Source organism: Salmo salar, chromosome 14 (genome assembly GCF_965601325.2).
Source record: "Salmo salar chromosome 14, fSalSal1, whole genome shotgun sequence".
In the NCBI taxonomy this organism is placed as follows: Eukaryota; Metazoa; Chordata; class Actinopteri; order Salmoniformes; family Salmonidae; genus Salmo; species Salmo salar.
The window spans coordinates 54,024,671-54,049,139 of record NC_138304.1 but is presented as its reverse complement, the minus strand read 5'-3'; the positions used below and the strand labels follow the sequence as shown (position 1 = coordinate 54,049,139).

Genomic DNA, 24,469 nt, shown 5'->3' with positions numbered 1-24,469 from the left:
GATATCAACCCCTAGCCCCTACACTCCTATAGATCTGAGGGGATTGGTTAGATATCAACCCCTAGCCCCTATAGATCTGAGTGATTGGTTAGATATCAACCGCTAGCCCCTATAGATCTGAGGGATTGGTTAGATATCAACCCCTAGCCCCTATAGATCTGAGGGGATTGGTTAGATATCAACCCCTACACTCCTATAGATCTGAGGGATTGGTTAGATATCAACCCCTACACTCCTATAGATCTGAGGGATTGGTTAGATATCAACCCCTAGCCCCTATAGATCTGAGGGATTGGTTAGATATCAACCCCTAGCCCCTATAGATCTGAGGGATTGGTTAGATATCAACCCCTACACTCCTATAGATCTGAGGGATTGGTTGGATATCAACCCCTACACTCCTATAGATCTGAGGGATTGGTTAGATATCAACCCCTACACTCCTATAGATCTGAGGGATTGGTTAGATATCAACCCCTAGCCCCTATAGATCTGAGGGATTGGTTAGATATCAACCCCTACACTCCTATAGATCTGAGGGATTGGTTGGATATCAACCCCTACACTCCTATAGATCTGAGGGATTGGTTAGATATCAACCCCTACACTCCTATAGATCTGAGGGATTGGTTAGATATCAACCGCTAGCCCCTATAGATCTGAGGGATTGGTTAGATATCAACCCCTAGCCCCTATAGATCTGAGGGGATTGGTTAGATATCAACCCCTACACTCCTATAGATCTGAGGGATTAGTTAGATATCAACCCCTACACTCCTATAGATCTGAGGGATTGGTTAGATATCAACCCCTACACTCCTATAGATCTGAGGGATTGGTTAGATATCAACCCCTAGCCCCTATAGATCTGAGGGATTGGTTAGATATCAACCCCTAGCCCCTATAGATCTGAGGGATTGGTTAGATATCAACCCCTAGCCCCTATAGATCTGAGGGATTGGTTAGATATCAACCCCTAGCCCCTATAGATCTGAGGGGATTGGTTAGATATCAACCCCTAGCCCCTATAGATCTGAGGGATTGGTTAGATATCAACCCCTACACTCCTATAGATCTGAGGGATTGGTTAGATATCAACCCCTACACTCCTATAGATCTGAGGGATTGGTTAGATATCAACCCCTACACTCCTATAGATCTGAGGGATTGGTTAGATATCAACCCCTACACTCCTATAGATCTGAGGGATTGGTTAGATATCAACCCCTACACTCCTATAGATCTGAGGGATTGGTTAGATATCAACCCCTACACTCCTATAGATCTGAGGGATTGGTTAGATATCAACCCCTACACTCCTATAGATCTGAGGGATTGGTTAGATATCAACCCCTAGCCCCTATAGATCTGAGGGATTGGTTAGATATCAACCACTACACTCCTATAGATCTGAGGGATTGGTTAGATATCAGCCCCTATAGATCTGAGGGATTGGTTAGATATCAACCCCTAGCCCCTATAGATCTGAGGGATTGGTTAGATATCAACCCCTAGCCCCTACACTCCTATAGATCTGAGGGGATTGGTTAGATATCAACCCCTAGCCCCTACACTCCTATAGATCTGAGGGGATTGGTTAGATATCAACCCCTAGCCCCTATAGATCTGAGGGATTGGTTAGATATCAACCCCTAGCCCCTATAGATCTGAGGGGATTAGTTAGATATCAACCCCTAGCCCCTATAGATCTGAGGGATTGGTTAGATATCAACCCCTAGCCCCTATAGATCTGAGGGATTGGTTAGATATCAACCCCTACACTCCTATAGATCTGAGGGATTGGTTAGATATCAACCCCTACACTCCTATAGATCTGAGGGATTGGTTAGATATCAACCGCTCGCCCCTATAGATCTGAGGGATTGGTTAGATATCAACCCCTAGCCCCTATAGATCTGAGGGGATTGGTTAGATATCAACCCCTAGCCCCTATAGATCTGAGGGATTGGTTAGATATCAACCCCTAGCCCCTATAGATCTGAGGGATTGGTTAGATATCAACCCCTACACTCCTATAGATCTGAGGGATTGGTTAGATATCAACCCCTACGCCCCTATAGATCTGAGGGATTGGTTAGATATCAACCCCTAGCCCCTATAGATCTGAGGGATTGGTTAGATATCAACCCCTACACTCCTATAGATCTGAGGGATTGGTTAGATATCAACCCCTACACTCCTATAGATCTGAGGGATTGGTTAGATATCAACCGCTCGCCCCTATAGATCTGAGGGATTGGTTAGATATCAACCCCTAGCCCCTATAGATCTGAGGGGATTGGTTAGATATCAACCCCTAGCCCCTATAGATCTGAGGGATTGGTTAGATATCAACCCCTAGCCCCTATAGATCTGAGGGATTGGTTAGATATCAACCCCTACACTCCTATAGATCTGAGGGATTGGTTAGATATCAACCCCTACACTCCTATAGATCTGAGGGATTGGTTAGATATCAACCCCTACACTCCTATAGATCTGAGGGATTGGTTAGATATCAACCGCTAGCCCCTATAGATCTGAGGGGATTGGTTAGATATCAACCCCTAGCCCCTATAGATCTGAGGGGATTGGTTAGATATCAGCCCCTAGCCCCTACACTCCTATAGATCTGAGGGATTGGTTAGATATCAACCCCTAGCCCCTATAGATCTGAGGGATTGGTTAGATATCAACCCCTAGCCCCTATAGATCTGAGGGATTGGTTAGATACCAACCCCTAGCCCCTATAGATCTGAGGGGATTGGTTAGATATCAACCCCTAGCCCCTATAGATCTGAGGGGATTGGTTAGATATCAACCCCTAGCCCCTATAGATCTGAGGGATTGGTTAGATATCAACCCCTTGCCCCTACACCCCTATAGATCTGAGGGATTGGTTAGATATCAACCCCTAGCCCCTATAGATCTGAGGGGATTGGTTAGATATCAGCCCCTAGCCCCTACACTCCTATAGATCTGAGGGATTGGTTAGATATCAACCCCTAGCCCCTATAGATCTGAGGGATTGGTTAGATATCAACCCCTAGCCCCTATAGATCTGAGGGATTGGTTAGATATCAACCCCTAGCACCTATAGATCTGAGGGATTGGTTAGATATCAACCCCTAGCCCCTACACTCCTATAAATCTGAGGGGATTGGTTAGATATCAACCCCTAGCCCCTACACTCCTATAGATCTGAGGGGATTGGTTAGATACCAACCCCTAGCCCCTACACTCCTATAGATCTGAGGGGATTGGTTAGATATCAACCCCTACACTCCTATAGATCTGAGGGATTGGTTAGATATCAACCCCTACACTCCTATAGATCTGAGGGATTGGTTAGATATCAACCCCTAGCCCCTATAGATCTGAGGGATTGGTTAGATATCAACCCCTAGCCCATATAGATCTGAGGGATTGGTTAGATATCAACCCCTAGCCCCTATAGATCTGAGGGATTGGTTAGATGTCAACCCCTACACTCCTATAGATCTGAGGGATTGGTTAGATGTCAACCCCTACACTCCTATAGATATGAGGGATTGGTTAGATATCAAACACTACACTCCTATAGATCTGAGGGATTGGTTAGATATCAACCCCTACACTCCTATAGATCTGAGGGATTGGTTAGATATCAACCCCTACACTCCTATAGATCTGAGGGATTGGTTAGATATCAACCCCTACACTCCTATAGATCTGAGGGATTGGTTAGATATCAACCCCTAGCCCCTACACTCCTATAAATCTGAGGGGATTGGTTAGATATCAACCCCTAGCCCCTACACTCCTATAGATCTGAGGGGATTGGTTAGATACCAACCCCTAGCCCCTACACTCCTATAGATCTGAGGGGATTGGTTAGATATCAACCCCTACACTCCTATAGATCTGAGGGATTGGTTAGATATCAACCCCTACACTCCTATAGATCTGAGGGATTGGTTAGATATCAACCCCTAGCCCCTATAGATCTGAGGGATTGGTTAGATATCAACCCCTAGCCCATATAGATCTGAGGGATTGGTTAGATATCAACCCCTAGCCCCTATAGATCTGAGGGATTGGTTAGATGTCAACCCCTACACTCCTATAGATCTGAGGGATTGGTTAGATGTCAACCCCTACACTCCTATAGATATGAGGGATTGGTTAGATATCAAACACTACACTCCTATAGATCTGAGGGATTGGTTAGATATCAACCCCTACACTCCTATAGATCTGAGGGATTGGTTAGATATCAACCCCTACACTCCTATAGATCTGAGGGATTGGTTAGATATCAACCCCTACACTCCTATAGATCTGAGGGATTGGTTCGATATCAACCCCTAGCCCCTATAGATCTGAGGGATTGGTTAGATATCAACCCCTAGCCCCTATAGATCTGAGGGATTGGTTAGATATCAACCCCTACACTCCTATAGATCTGAGGGATTGGTTAGATATCAACCCCTACACTCCTATAGATCTGAGGGATTGGTTAGATACCAACCCCTAGCCCCTATAGATCTGAGGGGATTGGTTAGATATCAACCCCTAGCCCCTATAGATCAGAGGGGATTGGTTAGATATCAACCCCTAGCCCCTATAGATCTGAGGGATTGGTTAGATATCAACCCCTTGCCCCTACACTACTATAGATCTGAGGGATTGGTTAGATATCAACCCCTAGCCCCTATAGATCTGAGGGATTGGTTAGATATCCATCCCTAGCCCCTATAGATCTGAGGGATTGGTTAGATATCAACCCCTAGCCCCTACACTCCTATAGATCTGAGGGGATTGGTTAGATATCAACCACTACACTCCTATAGATCTGAGGGATTGGTTAGATATCAACCCCTAGCCCCTATAGATCAGAGGGGATTGGTTAGATATCAACCCCTAGCCCCTATAGATCTGAGGGATTGGTTAGATATCAGCCCCTAGCCCCTACACTCCTATAGATCTGAGGGATTGGTTAGATATCAACCCCTAGCCCCTATAGATCTGAGGGATTGGTTAGATATCAACCCCTAGCCCCTATAGATCTGAGGGATTGGTTAGATATCAACCCCTAGCCCCTACACTCCTATAGATCTGAGGGGATTGGTTAGATATCAACCCCTAGCCCCTACACTCCTATAGATCTGAGGGGATTGGTTAGATACCAACCCCTAGCCCCTACACTCCTATAGATCTGAGGGGATTGGTTAGATATCAACCCCTAGCCCCTATAGATCTGAGGGGATTGGTTAGATATCAACCCCTACACTCCTATAGATCTGAGGGATTGGTTAGATATCAACCCCTACACTCCTATAGATCTGAGGGATTGGTTAGATATCAACCCCTAGCCCCTATAGATCTGAGGGATTGGTTAGATATCAACCCATAGCCCCTATAGATCTGAGGGGATTGGTTAGATATCAACCCCTAGCCCCTATATTTCTGAGGGATTGGTTAGATATCAACCCCTAGCCCCTATAGATCTGAGGGGATTGGTTAGATATCAACCCCTAGCCCCTATAGATCTGAGGGGATTGGTTAGATATCAACCCCTACACTCCTATAGATCTGAGGGATTGGTTAGATATCAACCCCTACACTCCTATAGATCTGAGGGATTGGTTAGATATCAACCCCTACACTCCTATAGATCTGAGGGATTGGTTAGATATCAACCCCTACACTCCTATAGATCTGAGGGATTGGTTAGATATCAACCCCTACACTCCTATAGATCTGAGGGATTGGTTAGATATCAACCCCTACACTCCTATAGATCTGAGGGATTGGTTAGATACCAACCCCTAGCCCCTATAGATCTGAGGGGATTGGTTAGATATCAACCCCTAGCCCCTATAGATCTGAGGGGATTGGTTAGATATCAACCCCTAGCCCCTATAGATCAGAGGGGATTGGTTAGATATCAACCCCTAGCCCCTATAGATCTGAGGGATTGGTTAGATATCAACCCCTTGCCCCTACACTACTATAGATCTGAGGGATTGGTTAGATATCAACCCCTAGCCCCTATAGATCAGAGGGGATTGGTTAGATATCAACCCCTAGCCCCTATAGATCTGAGGGATTGGTTAGATATCAGCCCCTAGCCCCTACACTCCTATAGATCTGAGGGATTGGTTAGATATCAACCCCTAGCCCCTATAGATCAGAGGGGATTGGTTAGATATCAACCCCTAGCCCCTATAGATCTGAGGGGATTGGTTAGATATCAACCCCTAGCCCCTACACTCCTATAGATCTGAGGGGATTGGTTAGATACCAACCCCTAGCCCCTACACTCCTATAGATCTGAGGGGATTGGTTAGATATCAACCCCTACACTCCTATAGATCTGAGGGATTGGTTAGATATCAACCCCTACACTCCTATAGATCTGAGGGATTGGTTAGATATCAACCCCTACACTCCTATAGATCTGAGGGATTGGTTAGATATCAACCCCTACACTCCTATAGATCTGAGGGATTGGTTAGATATCAACCCCTACACTCCTATAGATCTGAGGGATTGGTTAGATATCAACCCCTACACTCCTATAGATCTGAGGGATTGGTTAGATACCAACCCCTAGCCCCTATAGATCTGAGGGGATTGGTTAGATATCAACCCCTAGCCCCTATAGATCAGAGGGGATTGGTTAGATATCAACCCCTAGCCCCTATAGATCTGAGGGATTGGTTAGATATCAACCCCTTGCCCCTACACTACTATAGATCTGAGGGATTGGTTAGATATCAACCCCTAGCCCCTATAGATCTGAGGGATTGGTTAGATATCCATCCCTAGCCCCTATAGATCTGAGGGATTGGTTAGATATCAACCCCTAGCCCCTACACTCCTATAGATCTGAGGGGATTGGTTAGATATCAACCACTACACTCCTATAGATCTGAGGGATTGGTTAGATATCAACCCCTAGCCCCTATAGATCAGAGGGGATTGGTTAGATATCAACCCCTAGCCCCTATAGATCTGAGGGATTGGTTAGATATCAGCCCCTAGCCCCTACACTCCTATAGATCTGAGGGATTGGTTAGATATCAACCCCTAGCCCCTATAGATCTGAGGGATTGGTTAGATATCAACCCCTAGCCCCTATAGATCTGAGGGATTGGTTAGATATCAACCCCTAGCCCCTACACTCCTATAGATCTGAGGGGATTGGTTAGATATCAACCCCTAGCCCCTACACTCCTATAGATCTGAGGGGATTGGTTAGATACCAACCCCTAGCCCCTACACTCCTATAGATCTGAGGGGATTGGTTAGATATCAACCCCTAGCCCCTATAGATCTGAGGGGATTGGTTAGATATCAACCCCTACACTCCTATAGATCTGAGGGATTGGTTAGATATCAACCCCTACACTCCTATAGATCTGAGGGATTGGTTAGATATCAACCCCTAGCCCCTATAGATCTGAGGGATTGGTTAGATATCAACCCATAGCCCCTATAGATCTGAGGGGATTGGTTAGATATCAACCCCTAGCCCCTATATTTCTGAGGGATTGGTTAGATATCAACCCCTAGCCCCTATAGATCTGAGGGGATTGGTTAGATATCAACCCCTAGCCCCTATAGATCTGAGGGATTGGTTAGATATCAACCCCTACACTCCTATAGATCTGAGGGATTGGTTAGATATCAACCCCTACACTCCTATAGATCTGAGGGATTGGTTAGATATCAACCCCTACACTCCTATAGATCTGAGGGATTGGTTAGATATCAACCCCTACACTCCTATAGATCTGAGGGATTGGTTAGATATCAACCCCTACACTCCTATAGATCTGAGGGATTGGTTAGATATCAACCCCTACACTCCTATAGATCTGAGGGATTGGTTAGATACCAACCCCTAGCCCCTATAGATCTGAGGGGATTGGTTAGATATCAACCCCTAGCCCCTATAGATCAGAGGGGATTGGTTAGATATCAACCCCTAGCCCCTATAGATCTGAGGGATTGGTTAGATATCAACCCCTTGCCCCTACACTACTATAGATCTGAGGGATTGGTTAGATATCAACCCCTAGCCCCTATAGATCAGAGGGGATTGGTTAGATATCAACCCCTAGCCCCTATAGATCTGAGGGATTGGTTAGATATCAGCCCCTAGCCCCTACACTCCTATAGATCTGAGGGATTGGTTAGATATCAACCCCTAGCCCCTATAGATCAGAGGGGATTGGTTAGATATCAACCCCTAGCCCCTATAGATCTGAGGGGATTGGTTAGATATCAACCCCTAGCCCCTACACTCCTATAGATCTGAGGGGATTGGTTAGATACCAACCCCTAGCCCCTACACTCCTATAGATCTGAGGGGATTGGTTAGATATCAACCCCTACACTCCTATAGATCTGAGGGATTGGTTAGATATCAACCCCTACACTCCTATAGATCTGAGGGATTGGTTAGATATCAACCCCTACACTCCTATAGATCTGAGGGATTGGTTAGATATCAACCCCTACACTCCTATAGATCTGAGGGATTGGTTAGATATCAACCCCTACACTCCTATAGATCTGAGGGATTGGTTAGATATCAACCCCTACACTCCTATAGATCTGAGGGATTGGTTAGATACCAACCCCTACACTCCTATAGATCTGAGGGGATTGGTTAGATATCAACCCCTAGCCCCTATAGATCAGAGGGGATTGGTTAGATATCAACCCCTAGCCCCTATAGATCAGAGGGGATTGGTTAGATATCAACCCCTAGCCCCTATAGATCTGAGGGATTGGTTAGATATCAACCCCTTGCCCCTACACTACTATAGATCTGAGGGATTGGTTAGATATCAACCCCTAGCCCCTATAGATCTGAGGGATTGGTTAGATATCAACCCCTAGCCCCTATAGATCTGAGGGATTGGTTAGATATCAACCCCTAGCCCCTACACTCCTATAGATCTGAGGGGATTGGTTAGATATCAACCACTACACTCCTATAGATCTGAGGGATTGGTTAGATATCAACCCCTAGCCCCTATAGATCAGAGGGGATTGGTTAGATATCAACCCCTAGCCCCTATAGATCTGAGGGATTGGTTAGATATCAGCCCCTAGCCCCTACACTCCTATAGATCTGAGGGATTGGTTAGATATCAACCCCTAGCCCCTATAGATCTGAGGGATTGGTTAGATATCAACCCCTAGCCCCTATAGATCTGAGGGATTGGTTAGATACCAACCCCTAGCCCCTATAGATCTGAGGGGATTGGTTAGATATCAACCCATAGCCCCTATAGATCAGAGGGGATTGGTTAGATATCAACCCCTAGCCCCTATAGATCTGAGGGGATTGGTTAGATATCAACCCCTAGCCCCTACACTCCTATAGATCTGAGGGGATTGGTTAGATATCAACCCCTAGCCCCTACACTCCTATAGATCTGAGGGGATTGGTTAGATACCAACCCCTAGCCCCTACACTCCTATAGATCTGAGGGGATTGGTTAGATATCAACCCCTAGCCCCTATAGATCTGAGGGGATTGGTTAGATATCAACCCCTACACTCCTATAGATCTGAGGGATTGGTTAGATATCAACCCCTACACTCCTATAGATCTGAGGGATTGGTTAGATATCAACCCCTAGCCCCTATAGATCTGAGGGATTGGTTAGATATCAACCCATAGCCCCTATAGATCTGAGGGGATTGGTTAGATATCAACCCCTAGCCCCTATATTTCTGAGGGATTGGTTAGATATCAACCCCTAGCCCCTATAGATCTGAGGGGATTGGTTAGATATCAACCCCTAGCCCCTATAGATCTGAGGGATTGGTTAGATATCAATCCCTACACTCCTATAGATCTGAGGGATTGGTTAGATATCAACCCCTACACTCCTATAGATCTGAGGGATTGTTTAGATATCAACCCCTACACTCCTATAGATCTGAGGGATTGGTTAGATATCAACCCCTACACTCCTATAGATCTGAGGGATTGGTTAGATATCAACCCCTACACTCCTATAGATCTGAGGGATTGGTTAGATATCAACCCCTACACTCCTATAGATCTGAGGGATTGGTTAGATATCAACCCCTACACTCCTATAGATCTGAGGGATTGGTTAGATATCAACCCCTACACTCCTATAGATCTGAGGGATTGGTTAGATATCAACCCCTACACTCCTATAGATCTGAGGGATTGGTTAGATATCAACCCCGACACTCCTATAGATCTGAGGGATTGGTTAGATATCAACCCCTACACTCCTATAGATCTGAGGGATTGGTTAGATATCAACCCCTAGCCCCTATAGATCTGAGGGATTGGTTAGATATCAACCACTACACTCCTATAGATCTGAGGGATTGGTTAGATATCAACCCCTACACTCCTATAGATCTGAGGGATTGGTTAGATATCAACCCCTACACTCCTATAGATCTGAGGGATTGGTTAGATATCAACCCCTACACTCCTATAGATCTGAGGGATTGGTTAGATATCAACCCCTAGCCCCTATAGATCTGAGGGATTGGTTAGATATCAACCACTACACTCCTATAGATCTGAGGGATTGGTTAGATATCAACCCCTAGCCCCTATAGATCTGAGGGATTGGTTAGATATCAACCCCTAGCCCCTATAGATCTGAGGGATTGGTTAGATATCAACCCCTAGCCCCTACACTCCTATAGATCTGAGGGGATTGGTTAGATATCAACCCCTAGCCCCTATAGATCTGAGTGATTGGTTAGATATCAACCGCTAGCCCCTATAGATCTGAGGGATTGGTTAGATATCAACCCCTAGCCCCTATAGATCTGAGGGGATTGGTTAGATATCAACCCCTACACTCCTATAGATCTGAGGGATTGGTTAGATATCAACCCCTACACTCCTATAGATCTGAGGGATTGGTTAGATATCAACCCCTAGCCCCTATAGATCTGAGGGATTGGTTAGATATCAACCCCTAGCCCCTATAGATCTGAGGGATTGGTTAGATATCAACCCCTACACTCCTATAGATCTGAGGGATTGGTTGGATATCAACCCCTACACTCCTATAGATCTGAGGGATTGGTTAGATATCAACCCCTACACTCCTATAGATCTGAGGGATTGGTTAGATATCAACCCCTAGCCCCTATAGATCTGAGGGATTGGTTAGATATCAACCCCTACACTCCTATAGATCTGAGGGATTGGTTGGATATCAACCCCTACACTCCTATAGATCTGAGGGATTGGTTAGATATCAACCCCTACACTCCTATAGATCTGAGGGATTGGTTAGATATCAACCGCTAGCCCCTATAGATCTGAGGGATTGGTTAGATATCAACCCCTAGCCCCTATAGATCTGAGGGGATTGGTTAGATATCAACCCCTACACTCCTATAGATCTGAGGGATTAGTTAGATATCAACCCCTACACTCCTATAGATCTGAGGGATTGGTTAGATATCAACCCCTACACTCCTATAGATCTGAGGGATTGGTTAGATATCAACCCCTAGCCCCTATAGATCTGAGGGATTGGTTAGATATCAACCCCTAGCCCCTATAGATCTGAGGGATTGGTTAGATATTAACCCCTAGCCCCTATAGATCTGAGGGGATTGGTTAGATATCAACCCCTAGCCCCTATAGATCTGAGGGGATTGGTTAGATATCAACCCCTAGCCCCTATAGATCTGAGAGATTGGTTAGATATCAACCCCTAGCCCCTATAGATCTGAGGGATTGGTTAGATATCAACCCCTACACTCCAATAGATCTGAGGGATTGGTTAGATATCAACCCCTACACTCCTATAGATCTGAGGGATTGGTTAGATATCAACCGCTCGCCCCTATAGATCTGAGGGATTGGTTAGATATCAACCCCTAGCCCCTATAGATCTGAGGGGATTGGTTAGATATCAACCCCTAGCCCCTATAGATCTGAGGGATTGGTTAGATATCAACCCCTAGCCCCTATAGATCTGAGGGATTGGTTAGATATCAACCCCTAGCACCTATAGATCTGAGGGATTGGTTAGATATCAACCCCTAGCCCCTACACTCCTATAAATCTGAGGGGATTGGTTAGATATCAACCCCTAGCCCCTACACTCCTATAGATCTGAGGGGATTGGTTAGATACCAACCCCTAGCCCCTACACTCCTATAGATCTGAGGGGATTGGTTAGATATCAACCCCTAGCCCCTATAGATCTGAGGGGATTGGTTAGATATCAACCCCTACACTCCTATAGATCTGAGGGATTGGTTAGATATCAACCCCTACACTCCTATAGATCTGAGGGATTGGTTAGATATCAACCCCTAGCCCCTATAGATCTGAGGGATTGGTTAGATATCAACCCCTAGCCCCTATAGATCTGAGGGATTGGTTAGATATCAACCCCTAGCCCCTATAGATCTGAGGGATTGGTTAGATACCAACCCCTAGCCCCTACACTCCTATAGATCTGAGGGGATTGGTTAGATATCAACCCCTAGCCCCTACACTCCTATAGATCTGAGGGGATTGGTTAGATATCAACCCCTAGCCCCTATAGATCTGAGGGGATTGGTTAGATATCAACCCCTACACTCCTATAGATCTGAGGGATTGGTTAGATATCAACCCCTACACTCCTATAGATCTGAGGGATTGGTTAGATATCAACCCCTAGCCCCTATAGATCTGAGGGATTGGTTAGATATCAACCCATAGCCCCTATAGATCTGAGGGGATTGGTTAGATATCAACCCCTAGCCCCTATATTTCTGAGGGATTGGTTAGATATCAACCCCTAGCCCCTATAGATCTGAGGGGATTGGTTAGATATCAACCCCTAGCCCCTATAGATCTGAGGGATTGGTTAGATATCAACCCCTACACTCCTATAGATCTGAGGGATTGGTTAGATATCAACCCCTACACTCCTATAGATCTGAGGGATTGGTTAGATATCAACCCCTACACTCCTATAGATCTGAGGGATTGGTTAGATATCAACCCCTACACTCCTATAGATCTGAGGGATTGGTTAGATATCAACCCCTACACTCCTATAGATCTGAGGGATTGGTTAGATATCAACCCCTACACTCCTATAGATCTGAGGGATTGGTTAGATATCAACCCCTACACTCCTATAGATCTGAGGGATTGGTTAGATATCAACCCCTACACTCCTATAGATCTGAGGGATTGGTTAGATATCAACCCCTACACTCCTATAGATCTGAGGGATTGGTTAGATATCAACCCCTACACTCCTATAGATCTGAGGGATTGGTTAGATATCAACCCCTACACTCCTATAGATCTGAGGGATTGGTTAGATATCAACCCCGACACTCCTATAGATCTGAGGGATTGGTTAGATATCAACCCCTACACTCCTATAGATCTGAGGGATTGGTTAGATATCAACCCCTAGCCCCTATAGATCTGAGGGATTGGTTAGATATCAACCACTACACTCCTATAGATCTGAGGGATTGGTTAGATATCAACCCCTACACTCCTATAGATCTGAGGGATTGGTTAGATATCAACCCCGACACTCCTATAGATCTGAGGGATTGGTTAGATATCAACCCCTACACTCCTATAGATCTGAGGGATTGGTTAGATATCAACCCCTAGCCCCTATAGATCTGAGGGATTGGTTAGATATCAACCACTACACTCCTATAGATCTGAGGGATTGGTTAGATATCAACCCCTAGCCCCTATAGATCTGAGGGATTGGTTAGATATCAACCCCTAGCCCTACACTCCTATAGATCTGAGGGGATTGGTTAGATATCAACCCCTAGCCCCTATAGATCTGAGAGGGGATTGGTTAGATATCAACCCCTAGCCCCTATAGATCTGAGGGATTGGTTAGATATCAACCCCTACACTCCTATAGATCTGAGGGATTGGTTAGATATCAACCCCTACACTCCTATAGATCTGAGGGATTGGTTAGATATCAACCCCTACACTCCTATAGATCTGAGGGATTGGTTAGATATCAACCCCTAGCCCCTATAGATCTGAGGGATTGGTTAGATATCAACCACTACACTCCTATAGATCTGAGGGATTGGTTAGATATCAACCCCTAGCCCCTATAGATCTGAGGGATTGGTTAGATATCAACCCCTAGCCCCTATAGATCTGAGGGATTGGTTAGATATCAACCCCTAGCCCCTACACTCCTATAGATCTGAGGGGATTGGTTAGATATCAACCCCTAGCCCCTATAGATCTGAGTGATTGGTTAGATATCAACCGCTAGCCCCTATAGATCTGAGGGATTGGTTAGATATCAACCCCTAGCCCCTATAGATCTGAGGGGATTGGTTAGATATCAACCCCTACACTCCTATAGATCTGAGGGATTGGTTAGATATCAACCCCTACACTCCTATAGATCTGAGGGATTGGTTAGATATCAACCCCTAGCCCCTATAGATCTGAGGGATTGGTTAGATATCAACCCCTAGCCCCTATAGATCTGAGGGATTGGTTAGATATCAACCCCTACACTCCTATAGATCTGAGGGATTGGTTGGATATCAACCCCTACACTCCTATAGATCTGAGGGATTGGTTAGATATCAACCCCTACACTCCTATAGATCTGAGGGATTGGTTAGATATCAACCCCTAGCCCCTATAGATCTGAGGGATTGGTTAGATATCAACCCCTACACTCCTATAGATCTGAGGGATTGGTTGGATATCAACCCCTACACTCCTATAGATCTGAGGGATTGGTTAGATATCAACCCCTACACTCCTATAGATCTGAGGGATTGGTTAGATATCAACCGCTAGCCCCTATAGATCTGAGGGATTGGTTAGATATCAACCCCTAGCCCCTATAGATCTGAGGGGATTGGTTAGATATCAACCCCTACACTCCTATAGATCTGAGGGATTAGTTAGATATCAACCCCTACACTCCTATAGATCTGAGGGATTGGTTAGATATCAACCCCTACACTCCTATAGATCTGAGGGATTGGTTAGATATCAACCCCTAGCCCCTATAGATCTGAGGGATTGGTTAGATATCAACCCCTAGCCCCTATAGATCTGAGGGATTGGTTAGATATCAACCCCTAGCCCCTATAGATCTGAGGGGATTGGTTAGATATCAACCCCTAGCCCCTATAGATCTGAGGGGATTGGTTAGATATCAACCCCTAGCCCCTATAGATCTGAGGGATTGGTTAGATATCAACCCCTAGCCCCTATAGATCTGAGGGATTGGTTAGATATCAACCCCTACACTCCAATAGATCTGAGGGATTGGTTAGATATCAACCCCTACACTCCTATAGATCTGAGGGATTGGTTAGATATCAACCGCTCGCCCCTATAGATCTGAGGGATTGGTTAGATATCAACCCCTAGCCCCTATAGATCTGAGGGGATTGGTTAGATATCAACCCCTAGCCCCTATAGATCTGAGGGATTGGTTAGATATCAACCCCTAGCCCCTATAGATCTGAGGGATTGGTTAGATATCAACCCCTAGCACCTATAGATCTGAGGGATTGGTTAGATATCAACCCCTAGCCCCTACACTCCTATAAATCTGAGGGGATTGGTTAGATATCAACCCCTAGCCCCTACACTCCTATAGATCTGAGGGGATTGGTTAGATACCAACCCCTAGCCCCTACACTCCTATAGATCTGAGGGGATTGGTTAGATATCAACCCCTAGCCCCTATAGATCTGAGGGGATTGGTTAGATATCAACCCCTACACTCCTATAGATCTGAGGGATTGGTTAGATATCAACCCCTACACTCCTATAGATCTGAGGGATTGGTTAGATATCAACCCCTAGCCCCTATAGATCTGAGGGATTGGTTAGATATCAACCCCTAGCCCCTATAGATCTGAGGGATTGGTTAGATATCAACCCCTAGCCCCTATAGATCTGAGGGATTGGTTAGATATCAACCCCTACACTCCTATAGATCTGAGGGATTGGTTAGATATCAACCCCTACACTCCTATAGATATGAGGGATTGGTTAGATATCAAACACTACACTCCTATAGATCTGAGGGATTGGTTAGATATCAACCCCTACACTCCTATAGATCTGAGGGATTGGTTAGATATCAACCCCTACACTCCTATAGATCTGAGGGATTGGTTCGATATCAACCCCTAGCCCCTATAGATCTGAGGGATTGGTTAGATATCAACCCCTAGCCCCTATAGATCTGAGTGATTGGTTAGATATCAACCCCTACACTCCTATAGATCTGAGGGATTGGTTAGATATCAACCCCTACACTCCTATAGATCTGAGGGATTGGTTAGATATCAACCGCTAGCCCCTATAGATCTGAGGGATTGGTTAGATATCAACCCCTAGCCCCTATAGATCTGAGGGGATTGGTTAGATATCAACCCCTAGCCCCTATAGATCTGAGGGATTGGTTAGATATCAACCCCTAGCCCCTATAGATCTGAGGGGATTGGTTAGATATCAACCCCTAGCCCCTATAGATCTGAGGGATTGGTTAGATATCAACCCCTACACTCCTATAGATCTGAGGGATTGGTTCGATATCAACCCCTAGCCCCTATAGATCTGAGGGATTGGTTAGATATCAACCCCTAGCCCCTATAGATCTGAGTGATTGGTTAGATATCAACCCCTACACTCCTATAGATCTGAGGGATTGGTTAGATATCAACCCCTACACTCCTATAGATCTGAGGGATTGGTTAGATATCAACCGCTAGCCCCTATAGATCTGAGGGATTGGTTAGATATCAACCCCTAGCCCCTATAGATCTGAGGGGATTGGTTAGATATCAACCCCTAGCCCCTATAGATCTGAGGGATTGGTTAGATATCAACCCCTAGCCCCTATAGATCTGAGGGGATTGGTTAGATATCAACCCCTAGCCCCTATAGATCTGAGGGGATTGGTTAGATTTCAACCCCTAGCCCCTATAGATCTGAGGGATTGGTTAGATATCAACCCCTAGCCCCTATAGATCTGAGGGATTGGTTAGATATCAACCCCTAGCCCCTATAGAGCTGAGGGATTGGTTAGATATCAACCCCTACACTCCTATAGATCTGAGGGATTGGTTAGATATCAACCCCTACACTCCTATAGATCTGAGGGATTGGTTAGATATCAACCGCTAGCCCCTATAGATCTGAGGGATTGGTTAGATATCAACACCTAGCCCCTATAGATCTGAGGGATTGGTTAGATATCAACCCCTAGCCCCTATAGATCTGAGGGGATTGGTTAGATATCAACCCCTAGCCCCTACACTCCTATAGATCTGAGGGGATTGGTTAGATATCAACCCCTAGCCCCTATAGATCTGAGGGATTGGTTAGATATCAACCCCTTGCCCCTACACTCCTATAGATCTGAGGGATTGGTTAGATATCAACCCCTAGCCCCTATAGATCTGAGGGATTGGTTAGATATCAACCCCTAGCCCCTATAGATCTGAGGGATTGGTTAGATATCAACCCCTAGCCCCTATAGATCTGAGGGATTGGTTAGATATCAACCCCTAGCCCCTATAGATCTGAGGGATTGGTTAGATATCAACCCCTAGCCCCTACACTCCTATAGATCTGAGGGGATTGGTTAGATACCAACCCCTAGCCCCTACACTCCTATAGATCTGAGGGGATTGGTTAGATGTCAACCCCTACACTCCTATAGATCTGAGGGATTGGTTAGATATCAACCCCTACACTCCTATAGATCTGAGGGATTGGTTAGATATCAACCCCAAGCCCCTATAGATCTGAGGGATTGGTTAGATATCAACCCCTAGCCCCTATAGATCTGAGGGGATTTGTTAGATATCAACCCCTAGCCCCTATAGATCTGAGGGGATTGGTTAGATATCAACCCCTAGCCCCTATAGATCTGAGGGATTGGTTAGATATCAACCCCTACACTCCTATAGATCTGAGGGATTGGTTAGATATCAACCCCTACACTCCTATAGATCTGAGGGATTGGTTAGATATCAATCCCTACACTCCTATAGATCTGAGGGATTGGTTAGATATCAACCCCTACACTCCTATAGATCTGAGGGATTGGTTAGATATCAACCCCTAGCCCCTATAGATCTGAGGGGATTGGTTAGATATCAACCCCTAGCCCCTATAGATCTGAGGGATTGGTTAGATATCAACCCCTAGCCCCTATAGATCTGAGGGATTGGTTAGATATCAACCCCTACACTCCTATAGATCTGAGGGATTGGTTAGATATCAATCCCTACACTCCTATAGATCTGAGGGATTGGTTAGATATCAACCCCTACAATCCTATAGATCTGAGGGATTGGTTAGATATCAACCCCTAAACTCCTATAGATCTGAGGGATTGGTTAGATATCAACCCCTACACTCCTATAGATCTGAGGGATTGGTTAGATATCAACCCCTACACTCCTATAGATCTGAGGGATTGGTTAGATATCAACCCCTACACTCCTATAGATCTGAGGGATTGGTTAGATATCAACCGCTAGCCCCTATAGATCTGAGGGGATTGGTTAGATATCAACCCCTACACTCCTATAGATCTGAGGGGATTGGTTAGATATCAACCCCTACACTCCTATAGATCTGAGGGATTGGTTAGATATCAACCCCTAGCCCCTATATGTCTGAGGGGATTGGTTAGATATCAACCCCTAGCCCCTATAGATCTGAGGGATTGGTTAGATATCAGCCCCTATACTCCTATAGATCTGATGGATTGGTTAGATATCAACCCCTACACTCCTATAGATCTGAGGGATTGGTTAGATATCAACCCCTAGCCCCTATAGATCTGAGGGGATTGGTTAGATATCAACCCCTAGCCCCTATAGATCTGAGGGATTGGTTAGATATCAACCCCTAGCCCCTATAGATCTGAGGGATTGGTTAGATATCAACCCCTACACTCCTATAGATCTGAGGGATTGGTTAGATATCAATCCCTACACTCCTATAGATCTGAGGGATTGGTTAGATATCAACCCCTACACTCCTATAGATCTGAGGGATTGGTTAGATATCAACCCCTAAACTCCTATAGATCTGAGGGATTGGTTAGATATCAACCCCTACACTCCTATAGATCTGAGGGATTGGTTAGATATCAACCCCTACACTCCTATAGATCTGAGGGATTGGTTAGATATCAACCCCTACACTCCTATAGATCTGAGGGATTGGTTAGATATCAACCGCTAGCCCCTATAGATCTGAGGGGATTGGTTAGATATCAACCCCTACACTCCTATAGATCTGAGGGGATTGGTTAGATATCAACCCCTACACTCCTATAGATCTGAGGAGATTGGTTAGATATCAACCCCTACACTCCTATAGATCTGAGGGATTGGTTAGATATCAATCCCTACACTCCTATAGATCTGAGGGATTGGTTAGATATCAACCCCTACACTCCTATAGATCTGAGGGATTGGTTAGATATCAACCCCTAAACTCCTATAGATCTGAGGGATTGGTTAGATATCAACCCCTACACTCCTATAGATCTGAGGGATTGGTTAGATATCAACCCCTACACTCCTATAGATCTGAGGAGATTGGTTAGATATCAACCCCTACACTCCTATAGATCTGAGGGATTGGTTAGATATCAACCCCTAGCCCCTATATATCTGAGGGATTGGTTAGATATCAACCGCTAGCCCCTATAGATCTGAGGGATTGGTTAGATATCAACCCCTAGCCCCTATAGATCTGAGGGATTGGTTAGATATCAACCCCTAGCCCCTATAGATCTGAGGGATTGGTTAGATATCAACCCCTACACTCCTATAGATCTGAGGGATTGTTTAGATATCAACCCCTACACTTCTATAGATCTGAGGGATTGGTTAGATATCATCCCCTAGCCCCTATAGATCTGAGGGATTGGTTAGATATCAACCCCTAGCCCCTATAGATCTGAGGGGATTGGTTAGATATCAGCCCCTAGCCCCTACACTCCTATAGATCTGAGGGGATTGGTTAGATATCAGCCCCTAGCCCCTACAGTCCTATAGATCTGAGGGGATTGGTTAGATATCAACCCCTAGCCCCTATATGTCTGAGGGGATTGGTTAGATATCAACCCCTAGCCCCTATAGATCTGAGGGATTGGTTAGATATCAGCCCCTATACTCCTATAGATCTGATGGATTGGTTAGATATCAACCCCTAGCCCCTATAGATCTGAAGGGATTGCATAGATATAAGCCATTTAGTAATAGCTTAATCTTGCCTTCTGATTGGGTGGGTGACAAGGTAATGTTGCCTTAGTTCTTCCAATGATCCAATCCTGTCTCAATCAACAGGAGTCGCTTGAGGTTTGGGATCGATTTGGATGTAAAAAAATAAAGTACTCTCTGCCTTTCTTGCGTCCATCTATGACTCACAGTAAATGTTTTAACTAAATCTCCACCCCGTTCTTCTGTCCCCCACAGAGTGATCAGTCCTATCGATGGGAAGTCTATGGAGTCCATCACTAGTGTGAAGATCTTCCAAGGGTCAGAGTTCAAGGCCAACGGGAAGGTCATCCGCTGGACAGAGGTATGCGTGACGTGTTGTCGTCCTCCCTTACCCTTCTCAGAGGTGTTCACTCGTTCACTCCCCCTTCATGGATTTAAAAGGAATGGATTGGTGTTAGAAATATTGATGTCTAATTTCCCTCTCTCTCTCTCTCCAGGTGTTCTACCTCCAGAGTGATGACCAGGCTCAGCCCAACGGTCTAAGTGACCCTGCTGATCACAGCCGCTTGACGGAGAACGTGGCGAGGGCGTTCTGTGTGGCGCTGTGCCCGCACCTGAAACTGTTGAAGGAGGATGGCATGGCCAAGCTGAGCCTTCGGGTCACCCTTGACTCAGAGCAGGTACATGGGGGCGGTTTAATATATTTTCATCAAAGGTACAATCCAGAGTCCCTACAAAGGTACAATCCAGAGTCCCTACAAAGGTACAATCCAGAGTCCCTACAAAGGAACAATCCAGAGCAAGGGTTAAACGCAATTGACATGATTTCTGCCAATCAGGGCAGCCAGAGCATCTGTTAACTGTCTTCTAAATCAGGGTAAGAAACAACAAGCTGTTTGTGATGACTTGGTTCCGGACTAGGTGACAGAGTAATGTAACTGTGTTCTACAGTAACCTGTGTGTGTGTGTGTGCGTGCGCCCAGGATAGTTTGATGGACATTTTAAACTTGTGCTTTTTCAATAACAAATGTCTTGTGTTCTATTCATGTGCTGTTCTAATAACCAATTTCTGTGTTCATGCAAATGACCGATTTGAATGAATCCTCACTTATCAGTATCTGCAATTTTGGCAGTACGCCCAGACCTTGTTTTGAGAACGAAAGATATCTCAATTTCAAGGTCTCAGCTTGGGAGAGAAGAAGCCTCGTGAGGTATTGGTCGGTCACATGAATGAAACAAACGTTAATTAATTATGAATAAGCTAAATCATGCAAATACGACTTGTCTGTATATAAGGGAACTAACGGGACTGTCCCGTTAGAGCTCCTGACAGACGTTCACTATGGTGCATTAAGTTTGTTGGAACCTATCCAGCGCGCTGACGATTAACAGTGATTCATTTAAGATTGACTTCAACTGTCCCTAGTGGTAATTTCCACGACAATAGATCGATCAATAATAACTACCTGTCTCTGTCCTGTTCCTAGGTGGGTTACCTGGCGGGCAGTAACGGCCAGCCTCTCCTCCCCCATTACCTGAGCGACCTGGACAGTACCCTGATCCCTGTCATCCACAGCGGGGCATGTCAACTCAGTGAGGGCCCTGTCATCATGGAGCTGATTTTCTACATCCTGGAGATTATCTCCTAGGAGACAGATGCAACGGACCCCCCCCCCCCCCCCCTCCCGTTCTCTTGGTTCTCCCTTTCTCTCCGCCACCACTTTTTTTAATTTTTTTTTATTATTATTATTTAATTTTTTTACCCTCCCGTTCTGCCTTGCCTCCCATCCCTTCAGAGAGGGGCTGAAAACTGAGCAGGGCGGCTAGCTAATGTTGCTATCCCTTCACAAGACGGACAGCTAGCTCTGCTGGCTAGCTACCAGCTAGCTAATGTTGCTATCCCTTCACCAGACCGACAGTTAGCGCTGCTGGTTAGCTACCAGCTAGCTAGCGTCCCTCCACTCCACCTATGCACCATCTCTTCTCTGTCCTTTGACCAGATCACATGATCCAGGAAGTCTGAGTAGCATTCCAGTTCCACTGTGGTAGCTAGAGGACAAAGCAGAAGCACTGCACTCTGGGAAATGTCTTCTCTGAAGGCCTTGTTGTAGCATGGGTGCTCTTAGGACCTAACGGAGAGGTGTCCAGAGCTCTGCCTGATGAAACAGCGCTTCTATCTCCGCTGACAAGGACTTCACGCGGTCCGGTGAGCTAGGAAGATTTAAAAAAAAAAAACTCAGATAAGGAGAGAGCGAGAGAGCGAGAGAGAGGAAGCATCCTCCTGGTGATGCAGTGCCTGCAGGCACAACTCTTCACAGAGGAAAGAAGGGTTTAAGGAAGGATTTGAAGGAAGGACACTCCTCGGGTCTTCAGTCTGGCCTCTTTAGCTTTTTCCAATGATCACCAGGTTCTTTATTTCCTGACATGGACGGACTACAGTTTGTTTGCTCTAGTTGTGTTGTTGGAATGTTTTCTAGGCAGCACAATTGTAGTTGTCTCACCCTATTCCCTATTTAGTGCACGACTTGACCCCATAGGCCTTTGGTGAAAAGTAGTGAGCTATATAGGGGATAGGGGTCCATAGATTTGGGACATAACCCAGGACTGCCCTCTGCTGTGTGAATAAGGACCTCAACAGAGTTGTAAGAATAATGTAGTTCTGTTCTTGAGGATGAGAAAATGTAAGGTATTTTTATTTTTGATCTGTCAATATTATTTTGTCGCTAAATTTGGCAGAACAAACCCCCCCCTCCCATAGACATGTTGACATTTCGTAAAAATAATGACACTATATCTGAAGTTGTGTGTAAACAAAGATCAATATAATATTATGTACTTGAGACATGACCATTGTGGTTTTGTCAAGGGTTTTGTTGGGTATAAAACAAATATGCCTACGATATGAACGACCAGTGCTGCGATCGATAGACAGTCTCATCTGTAAACTCAGACAATCACGCATGAATATCTGCAGGAGATGCATTGACAAACATCATTAAGGTATACGTTTTGTATACTATATGTATTAAAGATAGTAATTTTATTGTAAAGATGATAAAATCTGGTTGGCAGACAGTATTGAGGACGTAGTATAACGAGGACAATGAAATGAATAAACTGCTATGGACAAATTACATTAAAATGGTTGTTTTGAGGTTTTCATTCCTCCTGGGTCGTGTTCATTAGGCACCAAACGGACTGAAACAGGAAGGGATTAACTGAACTACCCTATCCAATAAGAAACACTTGTTTTCATTTTCCACTGCAAAACGTTTTGCGCTAATTTAATATGGCTCTGTTGTGTCCGCCTGAGTTGGAGTTGTCCATTTAAGAAACGCTCTATTTTGGGTCTCTGTTGCAAAATATTTTCTGTGACGTGCCCTAATGAACAGCACCCAGTTTTCTGGAGAGATGATAATTGTATTGCGTGTGTCAGTGGCTTCCTTATCCTCGCACTGCAGTGTGCAACTTCAATAAGGAAACATTTTAAAGATTATTTTTGGTCCCTCGATTTTTCCATGGATGTATTGGAACCAAACAAAACGGCGCGGGGACCTACCTAAAATGGTCCAATAGAAACTCTTGTTATTGCAAAACGTTTTCCGTTTGCTTACGGTGTGCACTAGTGAATACACCATTTTGACTCCCCCCCCCCCTTGGCATTACTTCAGGTGTGCAATACCCAAAGGTGCAATTGTTTTGTTTTCTTGATGGTAACATTTTGTTATTCAATTAAACAGACTTCTACCGGAACTAGTACTGCATGTATACAGAAACCAACTAAACAAGCTCGCGATGGTGACGACAGCAAACCAACTACTCTGCAGACAATATTCTGCTGTCGTGTGGATTGAGTCAACACAAAAACATCCATTAAATCAGTCCTGAACGTGGCTGGATTTTCAGAAAATCCTGTTTCTTCTTTTTTCATTTTAACATTTTGAACATCAATCAAAAAAAAAAATCTGTATGAAAAGCCAAAAACCCTGTACGTCTTATTTTTCTTTACTGTACACTGCAAATGTCTAAACCAGTCTATTATACTGTAGTATAATACAAATGTATAGAAAAGTTTAAAAGCATGTGTCCTCCCCCCCCCAAATACACATTCAAGGATATCACACTAGAACCTATAAAGCTTAAAGTCTCTTAGTATTTTTTTATCTTTATTTATTTCACCTTTATTTAACCAGGTAGGCAAGTTGAGAACAAGTTCTCA

At 44.8% G+C, this 24,469-nt stretch overlaps 1 protein-coding gene across 8 annotated transcripts in view; it reads left to right on the top strand.

Annotated features, from left to right (window-relative positions):
- Positions 1-23,392, top strand: part of zfyve9a (zinc finger, FYVE domain containing 9a) — an 81,169-nt gene extending 57,777 nt beyond the window's left edge. For all 8 annotated transcript variants that reach the window (XM_045694528.2, XM_045694532.2, XM_045694531.2 and 5 more), the window contains exons 17-19: positions 20,506-20,611; positions 20,748-20,930; positions 21,738-23,392. In XM_045694528.2, coding sequence (XP_045550484.2) covers positions 20,506-20,611; positions 20,748-20,930; positions 21,738-21,899 — 451 coding nt within the window. In that variant the 3' untranslated portion in view covers positions 21,900-23,392. The remainder of the gene's footprint in view (positions 1-20,505; positions 20,612-20,747; positions 20,931-21,737) is intronic.
- The last annotated feature ends 1,077 nt before the right edge of the window (positions 23,393-24,469 follow it).